Raw genomic sequence first — 24,734 nt, forward strand, 5'->3', positions numbered from 1 at the left:
GTGTCCCGCGCACGCACACACACACCTCTCTCCGGATAAAGAGGTCTCAGGGCTAGGATGCATTCTGGAATCTCTCCTTCCACACCTCCCACGTCTGGTCACTGTCTTTGAGGCTGACATTCCTCAAGTTGAGGAATGGGCAGGCAGAAGGCTGCAGGCTGTGCGCCAGCCAGGTCAGCTTACGGCGAGCTGTCATCCCGTTTCTGACGCCCCAGCTAGACCATAAATAACCGCAATGAAACTGCGGCAGGCCTCTGGGGCCCCCTCAAGGCGCTCCCCTCCATCAATCTCCCCTAATGACTGCTTGGCATTCAGGCTTCCGCCCGTGACCCGACCCCGGCCCCAAGCATTCTTTGGGGTGCAGCGTCCTTCCCAGGCATAGAATAGGTCAGCCGGGAGCACACAGCTTTGAGAGGTCCCCGCATCCTGCCAATATACTTTATGGATGCTAGAGACAGGCAGGAAAACTCTCATCACTCAAAAAGCCCCTCCTTCCAAGATGGGCTCCGAAGAGCAGAGCTACAGCCACCATCCACGCGGTCGATTGGGTCATGGTAGATTCTAAAGTGCAAGTGAGCCCACACAGCTCCAGCTTCCCTCACCGTGGAACAGTAACTATGGGAAGAGCTGGCCTTTGTGCTCTTCGCAATGTGGGTGGGCAACAGCCAGAGGACACTGCGGCTCAACTGTTTACACTTCTTTTGTCCTGTCCTCAAGTGGTAATTATCTTTTATTCTTGCCTCTTGTTCTTAAGCCTGATTTGCCTCAACTATCTCACCACCCTAAAAACATCAACCTAGGGCATATATCCAGAAGAGACAAAAACTTGAATTCAAAAAGATACATGTACCCTATGTTCACAGCAGCTCTATTTACAACAGCCAAGACGTGGAAGCAACCTAAATGTCCATCGACAGGTGAACGGCTAAAGAAGATGTGGTGCGTATATACAATAGAATTTTACTCAGCCATAAAAAAGAATGAAATAATGCCATTTGCAGCAACGTGGATGGACCTAGAGTTTAGCATACGAAGTGAAGTAAGTCAGAGAAAGACAAATACATATGATATCATTTATATGTGGAATCTAAAAAAGTGATACAAATGAACTTATTTACAAAACAGAAACAGACTCACAGACAGAAAACAAACTTAGGGTTACCAAAAGGGAAAGAGGGTGGGGGAGGGATAAATGAGGAGTTTGAGATTAACAGATACACACTACTATATATAAAATACATAAACAACAGTGTCCTACTGTATAGCATAGAGAACTATATTCAATATCTTGTAATAATCATAATGGAAAAGAATCTGAAAAAGAATATATATATACCTATATATGTATGTATGTATAACTGAATCACTTTGCTGTACGCCGGAAACATTGTAAATCAACTATACTTCAGTTAAAAAAAAATCCACCTAAAATTACCTACCCGCCCCACCTCCTCTCTCGTTCTCGCTGGCACGACCCTCAACCTTTCTCCTTAGATCTTAGGATTGAATTTACAAAAGTAAAATGCTCCTAGGATTCCACCCTACCATCTCATTAAACAGTCTGTGTGTCTCATCATCAGCCTTATAATAGAATTTTTTTTTTTTTTTCTTTTTGCGGTATGCGGGCCTCTCACTGCTGTGGCCTCTCCCACCGCGGAGCACAGGCCCCGGACGCGCAGGCCCAGCGGCCATGGCTCATGGGCCCAGTCGCTCCGCGGCATGTGGGATCTTCCCGGACCGGGGCACGAACCCACGTCCCCTGCATCGGCAGGCGGACTCCCAACCACTGCGCCACCAGGGAAGCCCTAATAATAGAATTTTAATCATATATCTCTAGATAAGAAACGACAAATGACAACTAAAAAGTGCGTTCTCTCCGTATGCACACGCCACCACATCAGGCTTCAGTGACCACTGCGGGAGGCTGTCTTACAAGTCAACCCCCCTCATTAATACATGGGAAACTGAGGCCCTGTGGTCACAGGACCCAGTGGAGGACTCAGGTCTCCTAGGGTCTTGTGCACTTGAAGGCAGGGGTAACCAGAACCAGCTCCTTCCCCCAGTGGATAGAGAGTAAACACAGCAAAACCACACCTTAGCCCAGTGCCGGGCTCACAGCAGGACCCCACTGTAGTGGACAATGGCAATGCTCCCAGATCCCCAGGGCCACCTCCACTGGTCCCGTGCACCCTTCCCCAGCCTCTGCGTGCTTTCACCCCTGACCAAGGCATCTGTGACTCTTTGCAGAGCTGTCCTCCCACCACTGGGGCCAGCTAGGGCAAACTGGGAAATAATTTACACTCCAGAGCTTTCTTGCAGGCCCGGGCTGGGACTGGTTCTCTGTCTGAGGTCGCATACTGCTAGACTTCCCACCACGTCCCTGTCATCTTCTCCCACTCTCTTACCAGCCTCTCCCAGGATCACTTCCTGATGAGAAATCACCCGCATCTGGACCCTCACCTCAAGGTCTTCTGGGAAGCCTGACCAAAGACACCAGGCAACATCTGGGGACGAGTGAAGGCATCGCGCCTCCAGAGAAGCGGCTGAAGGAGGCGGCAGTAGGAGTGGCACTGAAGTGTCCGCTGGGCTGACGCCGGGATTAACGAAGAGTCGCCAGGAGACTCCGCTGAAAACAGCTCCCATAGGCTCTGGCCCTGACAGGAGCACATCCGCCAGCACAGGAGCTCTTTCAACATCCCCCGGGGCACTGTGAGCCCTGCGCCCTCATGAAGGACCATTCTGGATCGACTCATCTTCTGGATAACTGAGCACACGCCCTGTTAATTGATAACATTTACACCCCTTAGAGTTCGCAGCCGCTGCTGTAATCAGGGTGCTCGAAGCAGCCGCCCTCATCCGAGCCGTTTCTCAGCAGCAGCTTCCGGGTTCGGCGGGCTTTCCATCCTCCGCCATCCTCGAGCCCACTTCCGGAAGTGGGGGCGGATGGGAGGTGGGGGTGGGAGCTGCTGGGTAAATGCTCTGCCTCCTAGAGTCGTTCTGGATGCTTCTCAGGCAGTCCTTCTGGAGTCAGCCCCGTTACCCAGAGCAGCTTCGGCAGTCATCTGTATGTTGCTTTTTCCTCCTTCCCTGTCGCAGGCGCCTGCCTCCTGGGATCACCTCCCAATTAGACTGCATCCAAGCCCTTGCCCCAAGCTCTGCTTTCAGGGGACCGCAAATCAAGCCAGTGTTGTACATAACGTGGACTTTTCCAGGCAGCTCGGGCCATCGTTATCCACCAGGGCTTATTATTTACCTCCAGCTCTGCGCTGGAATACATGTTACCTTGGGAGCTACCCAAGGGCCCGCCACTCAATGGCCCAGCTGCGCCTCTTCGGGAATTCGTGTTTGATTCTGCCAATTTTGTGTCTCTTTGTTTGTTGCTAGCAAGTCTCCAGCAGGACTGCCACCCTCCTCCCAGTTTACATTTTTTGCCTTTAATCTACTACAGTCTGGAAACCATATGACGAAACGTGATGGACTTGTGTCTAACATAAAAGTGAACAGACCCTGAGTGCAGGAATATTTCTTTGAGCAAATGCACGAGCTTTCATCCAAGGCACTGGAAACTTACTTTGGCTGCTCGTGAGACATTTTTCTTTTTCCTGGTTAGAGCTCTAATTTGGAGAGTGTAGAGGTTGGATAGTGAAATTTTGTATGAACGAGTTCTTCTATTTCAATTTAAATAGGTGACGTGTTTGTGGGCAAAGGCAGTGGATCTAATAATACTTATTGCAAATGCCCTAAGGCAGCGGTCCCCAACCTTTTGGCACCAGGGACCAGTTTCGTGGGAAGACAATTTTTACGTGGGGGGCGGGAGCGGGGGTCGTTAGGGAGGGGTTGGGGGGTGGGAGGTGGCTGAGGCAGTAATGTGAGCGATGGGGGGCCATGGGGAGCTGCAGACGAAGCTTCGCTCCTGCCTCACGCTCGCTTCCTGCTGTGTGGCCTGGTTCCTAACAGGCTGCGGACTGTCCCCAGCCTGGGGGATGGGGACCCCTGCCCTAAGGCTTCGACCTGCTGTTTATTAGGATGTGCTAACTCCACAAATGCAAGTTTTAGGACTCTGAGGGTGTTCACAAGTTTGCCAGCTTCACAGATGCCAAAAGTATGATGTCTGACACAGATTTTGGAGCAAAAATAGAATCCAACCAGGGACTGAATAAAAATCTCCTTGTTCAGCCTCCTAGGGTTCAGTCTAACCCCTTTCCTCTCCCAAGAAGTCGTATGTCCCCTCCTGTGGGCAGGAGAAGGTGTGTGCCCACACTGGCTTCAGGTAACTCCATGGGATTCCTCCCATGGGAAGAGTTCTGTTCTGGGCTCGCCTCTCTCCCCCGCAACTTTCTCAGCCTCAAAGGCACCAGGGACAACCTGTGGGTACCAAGGCTGATGGCACAGCTGGGGAAAAGCCACAAAAGAGCCACACTTCAGAGACAGGCTGAGAACACACTGCAGCAGGTGTGTCGATGGTAACCCATTGCAGCCCTAGGAGGGGCACAGGGGAGAAACAAGGGGTCAGTGAGCTGAGTGTTTTCTGTGCTGCTGAGAACAGGGGTGGCAAAAGCATGTGGGTGTTTTTAGGGGAAAGGTTGATCGGGAGAGAGGGAGGCCTTGGCTGTAGAACCTCCTGGGACATGCAGTGAATGGTGAATGGGAGCTTCCTTCTTGGATGGGCTCAGCCCCACAGCGTGGCAGTGTGCTCCCTGCTGGAGAGGGACTAAATCTAGGCAGAGGGAAGCATATCCCACGGGGCCTCCGTCCCCGAACAAGCCATGGTTTTGAAGACCGCAAAGACTGGTGTTCTGGGCAAGGCAGCAGTGACAGGAGGGCTGAAGTTTGAGGGTCACGGCTGCTCAGAGGACATCAGGGTTGATGAAGTGCCTTCACAGGGGTGGTCACTATGTGTGGTTTGAGGGCTGAAATTTGCACACCGGGGGCTGCCAAGGATGCGGCTGCAGGCAGGCAGGAGGCCAGGTGGTTGTCAGGTGGTCAGCAGGGCTGGCGCTTGGTGTGCCTGAGGATGGCGCAGCCTCAGCGAGACCCGCTGTCCCTCTGAGATGCTGACAGCTGCACCCACCTGGGAATCCTCTGGGGCCATGTGGGAGGGAACCTCATGGATTAGAGCTTCGGTGGGGATACAGAAGTCCCTTGAGGCAAGCTCACCACCGCAATGACTGCAGGGAGAGACTCCTCACATTTGGCAAGAGAAGAAAACACGCCACCTCTAAAGAGGTGATTGAATTGGCTCCCACGCTGAAATCTGTGAATTTCCCAAATCCATGATTCCGTGAGGCAGAGGTGAAATCTGATTATGAGAAACGATCAACTTCTTGGTTAAGAGCGATTTGGCTGAACCAACGGAACTGGCAGAAGATCAGACCCCTGCTCCTGGGGGAGGGGCACTGCGTAAATGGACCGGGAGTGTCCCGGCAGCCACTCGGCTCCTGGGTTCCTAGGACCTGAGGTCACCCCAACCCCGACCCTCTCACCTTTACCCTATTTCTATTGATGAGACTCCTGTGCAACCCCTGTCCCCCACTGGTGGTACCTTCAGCCCCTACCAAAGACACTAGTGGACCCCCGCCCACCACAAATACTGACCCCCACGCTGGCACCCCCATCTCCTGGGCCCCCAGCCCCTGGCTGCTTTCCTGTAGCCCCTCCCCAGACCCCTCCCTGTCAATGCTGATGGTGCCTTCCTGCCCTGGCCTGGCCCTGCCCCTGCCCCTGCCCTCTGCTGCCCCAGAGGATGGATCTTAACCTTCCTCCTCATACCCTCCCTCCCCTCCCCCTCCGGCTGCCATAGGGGACAAAATTATCTATATTTCGTAGAGAGAACTCTATATTAGTAGGGGATGCAGGCTGGGTCCCTGTTGCTTGTATAAATTATACAGACCATGAAAAACAAAGCTGAGTTTCCTCCTGTGTGCTGGACTGGTCCAAAGAAGACAGAACATGGGAGCCCCCCAGGAAGGTTGCTCTCCAAATTCATCACTTCCAGCTCAAGGAGTTTCCAGCAAAAAAATTCAGTCCCACTGTGCTGAATGTTCAGTTCAACATGGGACACAAGATTGTCCCGAATCCTGAGGGGTGGTATCCAATCCTGGTCTCTGCTAGCAGAAGGACTTCAGTGGGACAGTCTCTGAAAGGCTTTCCTGGGAAGGGCAAAGATCTCTCTCAACCATGGACACAAAAGTCAGCTGGAGCCTGGTCCCTTGAGCAGGAAGAAAATGTCAGTATTATTCCAGAACCGTTTGTCTAATTAGCAAGGGCATCAAACAGTCTCTTCTCCTCATTCCTTTGTCGTTCTCAGGACCGAGCTTCTGCTTCTGCAGCTGACAAGATGAGGCCCCATGAAGCTGTAGCAGCCTGAGCACACCAGCCTTCCAGACCATCAGCACACCTGCTTCAAAGGCCTTATAGGCAAATGCCACCTTTTTCAGCCTCGCAGGGTCATCAGTGCTCCCCACTCCACAAAAGGAATGTCTTTGCCCATGAAGGATCTCTCTATGAAGGCTGACCCCAGAGTCTCTGGAATTTCTATGAAATCCAGCTTGACGAGGAAAGCCTGGCAAGGCTGCTGTTGGGATAATCCATCCTACAGGAGTGGAACCAAAGCACACAGGCAGGCCAGCCACATAGTTTGAGGAAGAAATAAAACGACCCCAGGTGTCAGCCATGGAGGGAACCTATCAGATGACGGCATCAGGAAAATGGCTTCTCTATCTACCAGGGGGGCCTCTGGCCCAGAGCCCAGCCCTGCGGGAAGGCGGTCAGGTCTACACTCCACACTTGTGATCCATCCACAGCAGGAGGAGGGCACATCCTTCATGAGGGCTCCCAACCATGGTTTCTATGAAGACCACACCCTGCGAGAAGCAGCTGCTTATGAGAGGTTGTGACTGGGGAGGGTTACACTGGAGCTGGGATGACTGAAGGGCTGGGATGATTGAGGAGATGGGAAAGCTGCTTCCATTTCTGAAGGTCACTGTAGGGACAGGAGTGTCCACTTGGCCAGGCCAGCGGGGAGGCCCATTTGGACAGTTGGAGCTGCCCAGGGAAGGTGGGCTGTGTCAGGAGACAGTGAGCTGACCGTCACTGGTCACAGCCAGTAGGCAGCTCCTGAGGGGCCAGCCTGGAAGGCCCCGATGGCACTCTGCATGTCGAGGGCCCAAGGGCCCAGAGCTCTGAGAGCTTAGACTCTGGCTGGGCCCTGCTGCAGGTGCCCAGCATCCCCAAGACCAGGTGAGCCTACCTTGGAGGGCCGGGGCAGGAGGTGAGACCTTCCACACACCCACCTGAAGAGGACGTCAGCGCTCAAAACTTTCAGCCCCTGGTTACCAGATGAAGATTCAGGGGCCCAGGGAGGGCAAGTAACTTGCTCACAATCGCAGAGCAAGGTTGAGACAGAGCAGATGCCACAAATGAGGCTTCCTAATCTTTTCTCTCTCTCCAAAGGCAGCTTGAATCTCTACTCCCTTTTACAAAGCTTCTCTGCAATGGGGAAATGAGAGGTACCATCACACGGTGTGGGAAAGGCGGCCACAGTCTCTGCCTGTGGGGAAAAGGAGCCAGGAAATAACTTAAAGACCTCCACTGACAGAGACTGTGATGGTTCATTTTATGTGTCAACTTGACTAAGGGATGCCCAGATAGTTGGTGAAACACTGTTTCTGGGTGTGTCTATGAGGATGTTTCCAGAAGAGATTAGCATTTGAATCCATAGACTGGGTAAAGATGGCCCTCACCAATGCAGATGGGCACCATCCAATCCACTGAGGGCCTGAGCGGAACATAACGGTGGAGGGGGGGCCAATTTGCCCTTTCGCTTGAGTTGGGACATCTGTCTTCTCCTGCCTTTGGACATCAGAGCTCCTGGTTCTCTGGCCTTCGGACTCTGAAGCTTACAGACAGCAAATCGTGGGATCTCTCAGCCTCCATAATTGCATAAGCTAACTCCTGTAATAAATCTCCCTTCTCTCTCTCTCTCTCTCTCTCTCTCTCTCTCTGTATATATATATCCTCCTGGTTCTGTTTCTCTGGAGACCTTGACATCTAGCTTTTGCTCCTTCTGTTACTTTGGAACAGTGGAGCTCATCACCAACAGACCCAACACCGCTTTTAAAGCAAATAAATCTTAACACCCCCTTCAGTCTCCCGAAATAAATTTCACAGATATCATCAGATCTCAAAGAGAATTTAAAAATTAAATGTTCTGACTGTCATAAGCTAGAAAGAAAAGGCAGTTTATAATAAAATAATATTCATTTTTGCGTGTAAATGCTTGGATAAGACCTCACCAGAGACTTGATGAAGTAGTTAGAGGCTTTCACCTACTAGATACTGAGTAAAGGACGAATTTAAGAGAAGTTGCTTTTCCTCTATACGCGACTTCTTGAAATAAGAGTTAAGCATTGCCAAGGGGGATTTTTTTCCAAAATCCTGAAAAACTCTGAATAAAATTCCAAAGAAAATAAAGCACAGTCTTCCCAGAATATATATATATACTAAGGGACAGTCCTGGAAAAAGTGTGCAGACAACAAGGCAGAGACCACAATTTTGAGTGTATATGAGCAGAGATCATCACTGACAGGATTTCACCCACAGCAGTGTCTGGAGGTCTGTTTGGAAGCCATGGGAGACGCAAGACAACCCACAGTCGTGCAGGATTGTGCCCCCACCCTCCCCATGCAGAACATCACTGGGACAAATCTGAACGCCCGGCATGTCTAAACGCCACGAGGTGGAGGTGCACCCGGGACCTCAGCCTCCGCTCCAACCGCTCCCTGGGCGCGGGCACGTTCCAGAATCGCAGGAAACAGAAGCTCGGCAGGAGCTGCCAGCCGTGGAAGCATCCATGTGGTCATGTTGTCCCTTCTGGAGCTCCCTGGTTGTGACTTCCCGGAAAGCCGTTCTCCCAGTCGGCCACGCGGGGGCGCCCTGAGACCCAGAATCGGAACCTTTGCAGGTTTGTGAGATGTTGAACTGTCTACGGATGCAAGAGATGGAGGCAGGCCGAAAACAGTGTGAGAAAGAATTCCTTACTGCACTAGTATTGTGCGAAATTGTCTATCTGTGGCAGCACCATCCACTTTTCCAGTATCCACTGTTAGCACTGAATAATTTTGTAAATGGCGTTTCCAATCCTCCCAATAATATAATCTTGATATATAAACAGCAATGTCAACATCCTCCCAGAAACACCAATGAATACGGGTGAAACAAGTGCAATGGCCAAGAGGTTGGCCAGTTCTTGCCTCCCCCCCGCGCGCGCGCGCGCGCACACACACACACACACACACACACACACACACACACACTTCTCTAGAAATAATAAGAGATAACATTGTTTTCAGTTCTTTCCATGAATGAATATTTTATCTTCACCAGTAGCGCTGTGAGGTGGGTAGTATTATCCCCGTGATAAACAGCATGGATGAGAAAACTGAGGTGCAGAGGGTTTCAGTAACTTGCCCAAGGTTACCTTGCTAGCAAGTGGCGGGGAAGTCACTGAAGAACTGTGGAACATTCCAGGCATCAGCGCAAGGACTCCCATCTGCTGTAAGGAGGTGCTTTGGAGGAACTTGGCCACCCTCGTCCTCGTACTGCAAGAAAACAAGCCAGCGTGCACTCAGCTTATTGTTTCTCCAAAATCTGAGAACACTGAGGATGATAAAATAAAACCAACCAACCAACAAACAAAAAAACCTATGAGATATTTTGGGACACAGTGTTGTGGCTTATTTTGTTCATGAATTCATCCCAAGCATTACACCAGGTGGATCTGATAAGGTGAGCATTTGCTCCACAACCCTGGGGCAGCTACAGATAGTGGGAAGACCTAGAACTGGACAAAATCGAGCCCTGAGTTTTCAAGCCTGGCTGAGCATTAGAATCACTGGGGATGTTTTGTGTGTGTGTGTGTGTGTGTGTGTGTGTGTGTGTGTGTGTGTGTGTGTTTAAACTGATATCTGGGTCTCCCTAGGCCAGTTGAATCATCATCTCTGGAAGTGGGACCCTGTTGTCTTTTATAACTTCCCACAGGTGATTCTAGGATTCAGTCAGCATTGAGAACCAACCTCCTCTGGCCCAGAGAGGAGCCATGATTTGCCAAAAGCCAAATGTTAAGGAAGGGGGAGCCAAGTGTCCTGATTTCTTTCCAGAACCCATCAAAAGCTCTACTGCTGCCCCAGACTGGGACCACCTCACAAGGAAACAGGCAGCAGGACCAAGGGCCCTGGGTGCACAGCACACTCAGAGCTGCCTCTTTGTCTGCGTACCTCGGTCTGGGGGGATGCTCAGCGCCCCCTGCTTCCTGTCAGCTCCAACCTGAAGACCCTAGCAGCCCTCAGTAGTCAGGACCTGCACCACTGCAGGCTCAGGCCTGGCCTCCCTGGCCCTGAAGAGAACCCCTGAACCCTCACTTCTGCGCCCATTGTTTCCCCACTTCCATCAGATGGTTGGGTCACCAAATAATATACCCAATTAAATAAACTACGAATCGCTTTTTTAGTATATAAATATGTCCCTAGCAGTATGTATGTGCTTATTTGTAAATCTGGCAACCCTACCCAAAGAGCACAGTGACTCTGATCTCGTCCAACCAACTTGAAAGGGCCAGCAAGCAGCTTGCCCTGTCAGCCGGTGCTCTTTCCACAGCACCATTCAGCACAGAGAAAAATTATTATATCTTAACCTAACAAAGAGTTCTATTGGGAGGGAATATAATTAAGAGAAATGTCTGTGGGATTATCTTGTTCCTTTATCCCTGGCGGTAGACCCAAGGACTATTTGGACCAGCAGCTGTAGTTCAGACGGGCATCCATTTGATGGAGATTTGGGAAGCGCCTCCTGTGTGCTGGTGACCCTTTCCCCAGACAGTGGATATCACAACGAGCTGGAAGCTAGCAGCCCAGCCTTGGGCCTGGGCAGTGAAAGCACAAGCCTTGGGGACTGGCATCACGGGACCCTCAGTTGCTCAGGGCCTCCTCCTTTCTGGGGAAGCAACGTTCCCCAACCTTGGAGGACCTGGTCAGGATTATTCTTAAACCAGAGGCTTTTGGGAACTGAACCAAATGTATCTGGGAGACAGTCTGTTCCTTTGGCACAGCTGCCAAACTACCTTCTATCACCTTAGAATTTAACTGGTTTGACGCTCAGGAAGCATGTCTTTTTAAAAGGGCGTCACTGGACACGAGGGTGAAGTTGTACTTCCTTGTCTAAAGCTGGCATCTTTCTCCTCCCTTTCCCCAAAACTGCCCCTGCCCTTGGTCGATGGCTTCACTGTCCTCCCTGTCTCCCAGGAGAGAAAATTGAGAGTCACCCCAGGTTTCTCCTCCCCCCATCTTCCAGCCCCACCCACTGGACCCCTGACTCCCTCAACCAAACCCTTTCTTTGCCTCAGGCTTGCTCGTGTCCTTGAAGGAGTGGCTGCACCAGCCAGCGGTACCTGGAGACTCCCCTGTGCCCATAATCCAGCTTTCTAATTTCCATGGGATTAATAGGTATGAAGTGATACCTATATTGTTTGAATTTGCATTTCTGTAATGATTTCAGTCTTTTAATCCATCTGTGTATGTGCTGTTCGGTTGCTGAAAACATTTCATTCTATTTCCTTGGCATCCTTGAGCTGTTCGCTCAGCTCTTAGCTCAAGCCAAGCAAGAATCCTTACTGTTTTCCCTGTCCCTTGATCTCCTCAAACTTCACAGGCAGGAGCATGACCCTCCTCTGCATAAAGTCCTTCAGTAACAGCTGGGCATTCTTAAGGAACACGTGAACTCCTCCCTGGGCCTGTCGAGGCTCCAGCTACCTTTCAGCCTTACTTATCTCCCCACCTCCTCTCCCACCTGTAGCCTGTTCCAGAGGCCATGGCCCTGTCCTCACCCACTTGCCTGTCTCCATCCCTTGACTCACATGCTTCTTGCACAATCTCAAGGCCCAGGGATCAAATGCAGCTTCCCGAGGTCTGTGCTCACCCAGACCACCACCTCCCCTGAACTCCCCAGCACCTTCTTGGTGCCCACCCCGTCTTACTTATGTTTTCATCCCATGAATCCTTTTCTGATCTCTCCACCAGACTATGAGCCCCTGGAGGGCCTGCTGTACATCTGATTTATTTCTCCCTCCCCTACCCCAGCACTTCACCCAAGCCAGTCCGCACCGTAGGCTGGGAAACCAGGAAGGGGGCTGGGTCACGGTTCAATCCAGGGAGACAAAGAGCTTCCCTGGGATGGGAACGGGGAAAGGAGAAATGGACAGAGTGGCACTCAGAAGCATTCAGTGACTGGCTGGCCAAGAGGAATAAGGGGAGGAGAGATTGAAGACCACTCCCAGCTCCTGGGCTTGGCGATTTGCTGGGACCCAGGAGGAGCTGGGGTCGGAGTCTGGTTTGGACGTGTTTGTGGCTGTCATGATAAAACACGGGGCTGCAGGCAGAGCAGGTGGATGTCTCATCACGGAGCCAGAAACCCGAGCCCGAGATATGGCTCAGGTCTTTGGAGATTTGAGGTCATCAGCGTAGAGGCGGCATCTGCCTCCAAGGGCCTGCACAGGGATTACCCAGGGATCCTGAATGACAGCCAGCTCCGAGGACACCAGCGCGCAAGAGGTGACTGGGTAAAACTGGGAGAGCAGCTGGGCTTGGGTAAGAGGGTGGTGTCCCCAGAACCAAGAGAGGACCATTTCAGTGAGTGAGCAGTCCACAGAGGCCGACACTTACAACTGAAGGGCGTCGGTCCCAGCCACCCAGCTCCCTCCTCCCCCCTCCCCTCAGGGAGCAGCCATCCCTTCGGCTGAACAGGCAAAGCATTTCCCCTCCAGAGCCCCTGTCACCTAGCTTCTCCTGGAAGCGCTGGAGTGGGGCACGAACGGCATGAGTCCCCTGAACGTGGAGTCAGAGCCCCGCCCCTCATCTTTCTGGTCACCTCTGCTTTTATCCTCTCCCCTATTTGTCTTTATCAATTAAAACCACAGTTCCAGGCAGAGAAATAGAAACAGACACTGGCTCTTGAACTGGATGTCAAGAGCGGGTGGCCTCCACTTTGTGGAAATGGAGCAGTGGTAAGAGGGTATCTCAGGGTGGGGATGAGATTAGGGTGGGTATTCAATAACAGAAAAACACCAGGGCAACGCCATCAGTTTATTCTCTGGACCACGATGCAGATTTAACGGATGCTTTGCAAAGCTTGAGGAAGGCCCTGTTAGGTCTCAGACTCAGAGACTGGGAGGATGAAGAAGGAGGGGGTGGCAGAGACTCGGGGGGTGAGCCCCCACACGCTCCACCAGGGGAGATGCAGTTCCATCCCGTGCATCTGAAGAACCAAAGCTTCAGCTCCCCTCGCCGGCTCTTGCCTGGCTGGGCCTGGAGGCTGTCTGCCCAGGCTCCCAGCCCATCTGCTCTGCATCTAGGGCTCCCCTGCCAGAGCCTCGATCGACACAGTGACCCTCACAGAGCCACAGGTGGACTTCAAGTCCCACTCCTGACTGCCGTTGAACGTCAGTGCCGGGGAGGCCGAGCCCTGCCTGGGAGACAGCTGGACGTTCAGCCAGCGACACCGGACCTCGTCACAAGCCAGCACCACGGTGCCCTCGGGGTTGCTGTAGATGCACCGGCCCCAGGTCGCCTTCTCCGCCATGGCCAGATCCCAGCCGCCCCCTGGCTCCCTGTCCTCCGGCCCCGGGGCCTGGAAGCCCAGGTGGTCCTGGGTGACCGGGCACACCAGCTGCTCCTCCCTCAGGGCGGGCACCACCTGACCCTTCAGGTAGGCGGGGCCGGCACAGTAGGTCTGGCTGTTGAAGAGCCGGTCGCTATACTGGTGCAGCCACCCGAAGAGATAGGCCAGGTGGCAGTCGCACTGCCAGGGGTTGCCGTGCAGGGCCAGGTTGAACAGGTTGTAATTGGTGTCAAAGATGCCCTGGGGGAGCGTGGTCAGGAGGTTCCTGGAAAGGCTGAGCAGCTCAAGCATGGACAGGTTCTGGAAGAGGGCTGGGTGCAGGGCCGTCAGGTTGTTGCTGCCCAGATAGAGCTTGACCAGCCCCTCAAGGCCCCTGAAGATGCCAGCCGGCAGATGGGTGAGGGTGTTGTGCGAGAGCGTGAGGGACCCGAGGCTGGACAGGTTGGCAAAGGCTCCCTCGGGGATGGTCTCCAGCTGGTTGTGGGACAGGGACAGGCTGACCAGGCCCGGGGAATGGGCGAAGAGGCTGGCGGGCAGCGTCCGCAGTGCGTTGCCCTGCAAGCTCAGGAAGGTCAGATTGCCCAGGGAGGAGAAGATGGACCGGGGCAGGTGGCTGATGGTGTTGCGCTGCAGCCATAGCTTCTCCAGGCGGGACAGCCCCGCGAACGCTTGCGAGGGCAGCTCGGAGATGGAGTTGCCGTCCAGGAAGAGTTCCTGCAGGCCGCCCAGGTGGCTGAACAGCCCTTGGGGCAGGCCGGTCAGTGCGTTGTTGCTCAGCCTCAGGGTCTGCAGGCTGCAGAGGGGGGCAAACAGTTCCTCGGGCAGCTGGGCCAGGAGGTTCTGAGCGAGGTTGAGGGTCTTCAGACGTCTCAGAGGCTGGAAGAGCCTCCCGGGCAGCGTCTGGAGCCGATTGCCCTGCAGCTGGAGGGACTCCAGGACATCCATGTGCTGGAAGAGGCCCTCAGGCAGAGCCTCCAGCATGTTGAAGTTGAGGGTGAACTTGCCCAGCGAGGTCAGGTTGGAGAAGATGTCAGTGCTGAGGTCGGAGAAGGCACCGCCAGTGATCTCCAGGTCCTGGAGCCCCGGCAGCCCCCCGAAGGCATCCGGCCCGAAGTGGCACACCTGGGTGTTGAGGAAGACCACCTTGGTCAGGTTGGGGCTGCCACTGAAGGTCCTGGCTCCCACCACAGTGAACGAGGTCTCCACGAAGATGATGTCTGTGGCGTGTGGCGGGATGTCCAGCGGGATGGTGGCCAGCTCCTCATCGGAGCAAAAGACCTCCCGGATGAAGCAGTCACACCCCTTGGGACAGGGCTGGGTAGGCACGGCCAGGAGCAAGAGGCAGGCCCAGCGCAGCCAGGCTCTGGGCAGCATCTCCTAGATCTGAGTGGGAAGCGAAAACAGAAGTGGCACCTTCGTCAAGGGCAGGCAGCCCGGTGACCAGCACACTGGTCAGAGAGCCAGGAGGTGGGAAGCTAGTTTATGTTTCTAATAGTTGTTTTCATACCACCTCACAGCAGCCTTGCAAGGTCAATAGGACCAGAGTTCCAACCTTCTGACAGCAAGGGTGTCTCGTGGCCAGTCCATAATCCCACCCTGCAGGTTAGTGGCAGGACCAAGACCCTGGTCTCATGGACTTGACGTGTTCTTTCCAGATTGGAGAAAGAGGTGGGAGCAAGACTAAAAGGCATGGAACAGGGGTATAAAAGGAGACCATGGGTACTGTGGAAATTTTAAGATGATATGTAAAGTATGGGCAGATTATTCCTGAGTTGGAAATTCTTTTAACCGTAACTCTTCCTGAGTTTTCAAATCTCAGCACATCGCAGAGCCTAATTATGAGGAGATCTTACCCTCAGCTCTTTGCACCGCTGAGGCTGAGAGCAGACACAGGGACAAGATGGGCTCTTATCTTGAAATGAGTCCGCCTTCTCTTCAGCACTGCTACCAAAATGCTCCCCTCCTGCCCGCCACCCCTATCACCAGCCTGGAGCCCACGGAACTTTCCAACACTGTGTGGACAGGTGGGTCCCAGATGAGGGGATTCCACAGACCTGTAGGTTTTTGTTTTAAATAAGGGAAGGGGACCAAGTTTTTAGTTCACTAAATATTAAATTTTTTTAACGCCAGCATCTACCACAGGTCACGAATTGGTGACACAGCTTACAAGCACATTTTACTTACCACTCAGTCTTTTTTATGTCTAAACCACTAGCCAGCATGTAGAAACTGAGAAGTAGCACATTAAATGTTTCCAGATTTCAGGATGATTTAGGGGCATTGGGTTCACATTCCCACATAACGAGATCAACGGGGCCTTAATTGTCCCATTAGGGGGTCTGTACCCCCCACATCTCTACTGCTCCCACCCACATCATCATTTACATGGCTTCTCGTGGTTCAGGTTCCATGAGTTGGAATACCAGCTCTATCACGTTCTCGCTATGTGACCTTGGGCTGTGCTTCAATTTTCTTACCTGTAAAATGACGATAATATTAGTGCTAACCTTGTTGGGGTAATTGCAGGATTAAATGAGTAAATATAGGTAAAGTTGTTAGAACAGTGTCTGACATAGTGTGAGCAATTAATAAGCTATGCTAACCATTGTTAAAGGTTGCAAACCACCATCATTACAGAAAAGATTATTTGAACATTAAAGAAGTAGAAGAACAAAATGCCCTTTAGCTAGAATATATTTAGCTTTAAAGAAAGAAAGAAGACAGACAGAAAGAAGGAAAGGCAGAAAGAAAGGGAAAATCCTCATGCAATATAATCGTAATTTTTCTCAATTTACCTGTCCTCAGCAAGAACTCAGCTGGCTCCCTGTTGGGGAACCTTGGCCCCAAGCACTCTTTGCTGCCTGCCTCTCTGCTGCCCTCTGCTGGCTGCTTCCTCCATCGCAAGATTCAGCTTCAGCCAAAAGGCTCCACATGCAAGCCCAGTGCTCACAAAAAGCCCCCTGTACCCTCTTCCCATTCAGACACTCAATAACTCTCAGTTTTTCCAGGAATTTTTCTGCCTAATCAATAGAGAAGGAACAATTTCTCCCTGAAAAAGCGCTGCCGCTCCCTTGAGGCTCCTCTGATGGCCACATAGGTAAGCCACAGGAGGTGGATTAAACACCATGGTTGGGAAGGTCTCTAATAGTGATGGTGCTTGCTGCCACTCAGGACACACTAGGGAAAAGGATAAGCCTCCTGGTCCTGCCACCCCACAGACCAGCATTACAGAGTTCAACTTTAGCGTGAGACTTTATTCTCTTGAGATTGCATGCACAGAATACAGATAAGAAGAAGAGGGCCTGGCTGAAGAAGGATGACGTAGCCATGGTCCCACCCATACCTGCTACCTGGGCTGTCCCTAGGCTCCTACATGAAACCCCTGGGCATCCTGACAGAAGCCTTCTCTGACTCCTGATATGTTTCTCTATCTTAGCACTGGCATCGTCCTCCAGATGACGGGTTCTCACAGCTGTCCTTTCTGCGAGAAGGTGGGTGTGGTCCTCTCTACGCTCGTGTTGATTCATGATAGGGTCTGTTGAACTGAACCGTCCATGGCTGAGATGAGCAGCTTGAGAGGCAGAGCTGCCCTTCCCTGGAATGATTCCAGCCCGGAGTGAATGACCGTAGCCAGGCGTGAGCACGGCCTTGAGCCCTCCCTCCTCCTTCCCTCACCTAGAGTAAGAGAGGAGCAATTCCTATTTGTAAAGTGCCATAATATTATCAACATGCCAGTCCCCTTCCTGCTAACCCCTTTGGTCCTTGGTTCTCAAAGGCAGTTTCCAGAAGAAATCCCACTAGAAAGGACATGAGGACCCTAGGGACCCTCTGGCCAGCCTCATTGAGAGGGTGAGGCCAGGCCCCCAGGTGTCTGCAGTGGGGCCTGGGTTAGAACCCAGATCTCCTGGTTTCCTTGATCACTCCTGCTGGGAGAGCTGGGACCAAAGCAAGAGGTGCAGGTGAAAGGAAAAGCCTCATGGGGACACCGTGCCTCACCCGCCCCTGCTGTACCTCTAACTTCTAACCCAATGTCACTTGGAAATAATATGCTTTAGAAGCAGTCTACAGATTCAATGCAATCCTTATCATATTACCAATGGCAGTTTTTACAGAACTAGAACAAAAATCTTAAAATTTGCATGGACACACAAAAGACCCCGAATAGCCAAAGCAATCTTAGGGGAAAAAATGGAGCTGGAGGAATCAGACTCCCTGACTGCAGACTATACTACAAAGCTACAGTAATCAAAACAATATGGTACTGGCACAAAAACAGAAATATAGATCAATGGAACAGGATAGAAAGCCCAGAGATAAACCCACACACCTACGGTCAACTAATCAATGACACAGGAGGCAAGGATATACAATGGAGAAAAGACAATCTCTTCAATAAGTGGTGCTGGGAAAACTGGGCAGCTACATGTAAATGAATGAAATTAGAACACTTCCTAACACCACACGCAAAAATAAACTCAAAATGGATTAAAGACCTAAATGTAAGACCAGACACTATAAAACTCTTGGCAGAAAACATAGGAAGAACACTCTTTGACATAAATCACAGCAAGATCTTCTTTGACCCACCTCCTAGAGTAATGGACAGAAAAACAAAAATAAACAAATGGGACCTAATGAAACTTAAAAGCTTTTGCACAGCAAAGGAAACTATAAACGAGACAAAAAGACAACCCTCAGAATGGAAGAAAATATTTGCAAAGGAATCAACAGACAAAGGATTAATCTCCAAAATATATAAACAGCTCATGCAGCTCAATAGTAAAAAAACAACCTAATCAAAAAATGGGCAGAAGACCGAAATAAACATTTATCCAAAGAAGACATACAGATGGCCAAGCAGCACATGAAAAGCTGCTCAACATCACTAATTATTAGAGAAATGCAAATCAAAACTGAATGAGGTATCACCTCACACCAGTTAGAATGGGCATCATCAGAAAATCTACAAACAACGAATGCTGGAGAGGGTGTGGAGAAAAGGAAACCTTCTTGCACTGTTGGTGGGAATATAAATTGATACAGCCACAATGGAGAAAAGCATGGAGGTTCCTTAAAAAAACTAAAAGTAGGGCTTCCCTGGTGGCGCAGTGGTTGAGAGTCCGCCTGCCAATGCAGGGGACATGGGTTCGTGCCCTGGTCCGGGAAGATCCCACGTGCCACGGAGCGGCTGAGCCTGTGAGCCATGGCCGCTGAACCTGCGCGTCTGGAGCCTGTGCTCCGCAACGGGAGAGGCCACAACAGTGAGAGGCCCACGTACCGCAAAAAACCAAAACAAACTAAAAGTAGAACTACCATATGACCCAGCATATACACAGAGAAAACCATAATTCAAAAAGACACATGCACCCCAATGTTCACTGCAGCAATATTTACAATAGCCAGGTCATGGAAGCAACCTAACTGCCCATCAACAGACGAATGGATAAAGAAGATGTGGTACATATATACAATGGAATACTACTCAGCCATAAAAAGGAATGAAATTGGGTCATTTGTAGAGACGTGGATGGACCTAGAGACTGTCATACAGAGTGAAGTAAGTCAGAAAGAGGAAAACAAATATCGTATATTAACGCATATATGTGGAATCTAGAAAAATGGTACAGATGAACTGGTTTGCAAGGCAGAAATTGAGACACAGATGTAGAGAACAAATATATGGACACCAAGGTGGGAAAGCGGGGGCAGGGGGTGGTGGTGGGATGAACTGGGAGATTGGGACTTACATATATACACTAATATGTATAAAATAGATAACTAATAAAAAAATTGTAGTTATACAGAAAAAAAAGAAATAATATACTTTAGAATTTTCCAACAAAGGATGTAACTGGAGAATTCAGGACTTGAGTCAAAACTATGGCATCAATGGCACAGAAAATCAAGTGTAGAGAAATCAGCTTAGGCTCAGGCAGTGGTTGGTGGGAGAGGTGGGAGGAGCTTCTCTGGTGTGGGGGGCTGAGCTGGGGGGCGAGACCCACCTGCCAGCTCCCAAAGCTCTCACACCTACATCTTGATCCTCAGAGCACATCGAGAAATTTCCAGGACAAGGAAACTGGGGGACCCAGAGCTACAGCAACGGGTCTAAGGGCACACGACTAAGAAGTATGGGGCTAGGATCCGTCCTGATGGCCTGAGCTGTCAGCAAGGTGCTTGCAGCAACACCACAAGGCTTCTGGAACAGGAAGACCCATGCTCACATTTTCAGGACCCAAGGTGAACATACACAAGGGACCTTGTCTACCGCCTGTCCCCTTCTCTTCCCACTGGCCTCTCTCCGGTACTGTGAGTAGAGATCCCTCACACAGCTGTGTCCCCGCACCTCACAAGCCTAAGGGAACGCACTTCTGTGACGGGGTCAGCCTAGAGAAGATGGACCTCGGGAGGCATGCCACACAAGCCCTGGGTCCTGGGTACCTGAATCAGGATTTGAGATGGGGACACAGCCTCCAGATGGGCATGTCCCTTTGATCATGCAAACTTCTCACCCCTTGGGGGTGTCATGGTGGGAGGGGAACCAGAACAGGACCTCTAAAGTTCAGTGCAAGACCCTCTTGTCCCAGTCCACTGGGGCAAAGGAAGTGATGGATGGTACTCACAGTGAGGGTATGGAACACTTATCATTTCCAAATGTTCCGCTCCCAGCCCAAGACTCACTCTCACATCACTCTAGAATGGCTAAGAGTTTGTGCTGTGGTGTCAGAGAGTCTGGGTTCAAATCTTGTCTCCATCCCTTACTAGCTGTGTGGCTTTGGCTGAATTACTTAACCTCTCCGTGCTTCAATTTCCTCACCTTCAAAAGAGTAAGGTTCAATACTACCTTCCTCAAGGGGTGGTTCTGAAGGGTGAATGAGAAAATGCATTGAAGGCTCCAAACCCAGAGCTGTGTACACAGAGAGCACTCAGCTACGTCAGCCCAGGCCAGCCCCAGCTCTGTTGTAAAGCAGTCACAGGAGTCAGCTAAGGAAAGACTGGTGAGCTCATTCAAGCACCTCATTTACGGGCCAGCCAGATGTCTCGCTACAGCACTTTCTGGCTCTTCTGGCCAAGGGAAACGGGTCATTGTTTTGTCCTTGGTTTAGTGGAGCTCAGATTCTGATGTGGCCAGGATGCCCTGGACTTGGGCCTCTTCCCCGAGCCACCCTCAAGAGCAGGTCTCCACAGGCTCTGGAGACCGGGAGCATCCCCGCCTAGGTACTGTGGAGGAAGGGGATAGTGGGGCGGCAGCCAGAAGATTCCAACTCGTCATCTAAGAAACCACCTCTGCATTTGCGCAGAGACCGGCAAATGCCCACAAAGATGTTCCATGCCTTCAGCAAGCCGAGGAAGCCTGGCTTTTTTGTGGAGGAGGGTGGGAGGGGTGACTGGCTGCGAATGGACTCTTTCCTCTTCTCAGATTACTTTTGGATTGGCACATTTGTGTGTGTACCACAAGCCCATCTGTCATCCACCACAGAGCCAACCCTCACTCCTTCCAGAGGGTGACGGGAGCCCAGAGCCCGGCCCGACACCCCCAGGGGACTTGTCCCTGGACCTGGGGTATCCACAACAGGATCTGTCTCACCAACGTGGCTGGATTTTGCCCCTCGGGCTCTAGTACATCTGCGAGCAGGAAGAGGGGCTTCCAAGGCTTATCTGGAGCCCCTGACTGCCTCATCCAAGTCTCCGGGACCCCGGTCTCCTTTCCTCTCAATCAGGGGAGGTAAGCCAAGTGGCTGAGGCAGTGGGACCTGGGCTGGCTCCCTTCCCAGCCAGCCCGCCCTCCCCACCCTCCCTGCTGCCCAGGGTGTCCCAAGCAGTGAAGTAATCCCTCAGAGTCCCAGTTTCCGCGTCTGTAGATTGAGAACAATCGTGGTAATCATGATAATAATAATAACACCCGCATTACCGCGCATTAGGGTCATCGCGGCAATTAAATGAAACAACTGGCCATGGGTTTACGGTACTCTGATATAATACATTTATATTTGGTCTTTCTGTTGCCTGGCACAGAGCTCCAAAAACCCTTGGAATATCCTGAGTGATGAGAGGAACGTCTTTCGTTATTCGTAATAAGCTCCTTTCAACCCACACCTGAGTTTATGTCACTGAAGTGACTTTGATGGTCCCCTAGAGAGCTTCAGACGGTACACAAAATATTTGCAGTGGTTATCTCTGAAGAACAGAATTAATTGCGGGTGATTTTAATTTTTTCCTTTGGCTTAATAATGTATTTTCAACTTTTAAAAATAATAAATAGGTGTCACTGTTGTAATAAGGTTGAAAGTTATTATAAAAATAATGTAGGGAATTCCCGGGCAGTCCAGTGGGCACAGGTTCGATCCCTGGTCAGGGAACTAAGATCCCGCATGCTGCACAGCGCGGCCAAAAAAATTAAACAATTAAAAAAAAAATTTAGATCATGTAAAACACACAGCACGGTTCCAAGTACCTAATAGGGGCTTCCTTGATTCCTTTCCTTCCTTGCAATTACATTGCAGAGGCTCAAGGAAACTTTATCCACTGTCATAGCTTCCTGAAGGGAACTAACATTCTGAAATAGGAGGTTGTGAAGCGGGCACTGTCCTTTCTCCAAATGCTCCCCATGGGCCCCACCTCTAGCCCTCTCTTAGGCAGCCCCCTCCACTAGAATGCCCTTGCTGACCTTTCCCTGTTGCTACCTGTCCCCATTCTCCCTACCCTCCAGGCCAGCACAAGTCCCACGTCCCCTGGGAAGCCTTTCTGGACTGCGCCTCTTTTGGACCCTGCAGGGACTTGTCTTCTGTTGAACATGTGGGTCCTTCTGCTCTGCCTTCTAGTCAGTTGCACCACCTGACTAGGAGCCCCTGGGAGGTGGCGGTCCCGTGACCGCAGCATCTCTTACCTGGCCATGCACCCCAGCACCTGGCCCAGGGCTGAGCCAGAGAGGTGCTCAGGCCCTGGGTGCCGAATTGAACAGGATGTATCTGTGGCTCTCGTGAGCCTGTATCCAGGGTCTTATTCTTCATCCTGCTTCATGGATTAGGGCTCTGTCATTGCTGTACCCTGGGTTTAAATTCTGACACGGCTATCTACTAGCTGTGTGGGATTGGGCAGGTCACTCCCTCTCTAAGCCTCAGTTTCCCAATACCTGGTTATTACCCCATCCCTTAGTGTTAAAATTAGCACTCAATTGGATGATAAATATGCTAAATGAGATGGTAAATAATAAAGGACTTAATGCAGTGCCTGGCAAATAATAACTGTTGCTAAAACGTAGCCACATACATGTTTTACTCCTACTTTATCATCGAAACCAGGACACTTCTGAGAATAAAAGGAGAGCTCTTGATAATTATGCCAGGATAACAGGCATAAACAAGGGTGGGACCGGGAAAACCTACACATATGGTCACACTGGCTTTATCCCCACCATCCACTAGGAGCTGTCTGTGCCCAGGGACTGGGTCACCTTCATCTCAGAATCCCACACCGTGACCTGCCTCCAGCCCCAGCCCAGCACCACCCTGGCTGAGTACCTCAGGGGCTTCTCCTGCCCGGGCAAGGGGACACAGGAGGTGCAGCCTTCATGGAGTTGGGGACATGCTCTGAAACCTGGGACAAGCGGCCAGCCCATCTCCTGCCCCCAAGCTGGGATCCCAGGCCAGATTCCTCCCACGTCCCCACAGACCCCAGAGCCCTGTAGTGACCCCAGGAAACCTACCGCGAGGGGCTCACGGTTGGGGACCAGCTGCCCTGGCTGTCCCTCAGGAGCAGAAGGGCTTCTGGTGTGGTCAGTGGTCAGCCTGAACCCAGCAGTCCTGCTGCTGATCAAAGTTCCAGGCAGTGGTTCCTCCCCTCACGTGGCCTGAGCGTTCCCGGAATGTCACCAGGGTCACAGGACAGCAGAAGAGAATCTAGGCAAGGCCTCTGCAGATTACAAAATGACCCTGAACTGTTCCCATGGACGGATCCAGGTTGGGGCCAAAATCCAGCTAAGGTTATGGTCTTGGCAACTTTAGGACCCTAAGGGCAGCCACTAGGCCCTAGAAAGTCTCTAGTAAGTTGCTCTGGGCTGAGGGCTCCACACTCACATCCCCTCCAGTGCAAGGTCAGACTGACCGCAGCTGGGCAGCCGGCCACACGCACACATGGGCTCTCAGTGCCAGGAGAAGTTCTAAGAGGGCTGTGGGTTTGCTGTCCTTTTGTGTTTGTTTCTTTATTTAGTGCTTATTTAAGTTTGTAAACCCTTTCTGAGTTAAAAGGGGGAAATGATATAGGAAGGTGAATTTTGGCCCAATATGGAGAGAGAAGCTTTAACCACTGGGATTATCCAAGGATGAAAGCAGTTGCTTGGGGAGAGAGTGAACAGCCCTGAAGGTGTTCATCCAGGGGCTTCAGAACAAAGTGAAGAGTGTGTGTGTGTGTGTGTGTGTGTGTGTGTGTGTGTGTGTGCGCGCGCATGCAGACACTTTAATGAATGCTGAGTGAACTTCACTGCCTTTCTGAGGCATAGAAGAAACTCCAGCCTGGGAGTCTGGAAGCCTGGTTGTCTTGCGAGCTCAGCCACTAGTTCCCTAGGTGACTAGGGGAAATAAGAATGGGACATTTCCTGTCCCAATATTACCTTCTTCATCTATAAAATGGGTTGAACCTATTCTTAAGGCCCCTTCTGGCCACAGTGACCTATAGACATCATTGTGGTCCCCGCTCACTTTCCAAAGACCTTTCCTAGCCTGGAATTGGTCTCTGTGGGGGGGCTGTCCAGGTCAGCCTTGCATTCGTGTGACAAGCGTAGAATCAACAGTGAGATCCGCTAGCCAAGGCGCCCACAGTATCCCACGCGTCTTGTGTATACCGTTTATTGCTGATTCTGTGCACCAAATCTGTTAAAAGCAGCATCCAGGAAAGACAGACCCCCAACCTTGCCCACCAGGGCTCACACTCTGTAAAACCTCGGGGGCCTAGAAAGCTCTAAATGCATCACCAAGCACCTGGGACTATTTGCAATGATTCTTTAAGCGAGGCAAAATTGATCTACTTTTGAAGGTAGCACGAAGGTAACAGGTTTGTGAGAACAATCTCT

At 51.3% G+C, this 24,734-nt stretch overlaps 1 protein-coding gene across 1 annotated transcript; it reads right to left on the reverse strand.

Annotated features, from left to right (window-relative positions):
* Positions 1 to 13,116: 13,116 nt before the first annotated feature.
* CPN2 (carboxypeptidase N subunit 2) lies at positions 13,117 to 23,479 on the reverse strand. The gene is made up of 2 exons (XM_032631222.1): positions 23,373 to 23,479; positions 13,117 to 15,046 (listed from the first exon to the last, which is right to left on the reverse strand). Exon 2 carries the CDS (start codon positions 15,041 to 15,043, stop codon positions 13,400 to 13,402), a length of 1,644 nt encoding a protein of 547 aa, XP_032487113.1. The 5' UTR covers positions 15,044 to 15,046; positions 23,373 to 23,479; the 3' UTR covers positions 13,117 to 13,399.
* Positions 23,480 to 24,734: the final 1,255 nt, after the last annotated feature.

This window comes from Phocoena sinus, chromosome 4, assembly GCF_008692025.1.
Source record: "Phocoena sinus isolate mPhoSin1 chromosome 4, mPhoSin1.pri, whole genome shotgun sequence".
NCBI classification, from domain to species: Eukaryota; Metazoa; Chordata; class Mammalia; order Artiodactyla; family Phocoenidae; genus Phocoena; species Phocoena sinus.

Excerpts from the sequence above, each read along its gene's own strand:
- CPN2 (XM_032631222.1), bottom strand. The coding sequence starts at position 15,043 with ATGCTGCCCAGAGCCTGGCTGCGCTGGGCCTGCCTCTTGCTCCTGGCC.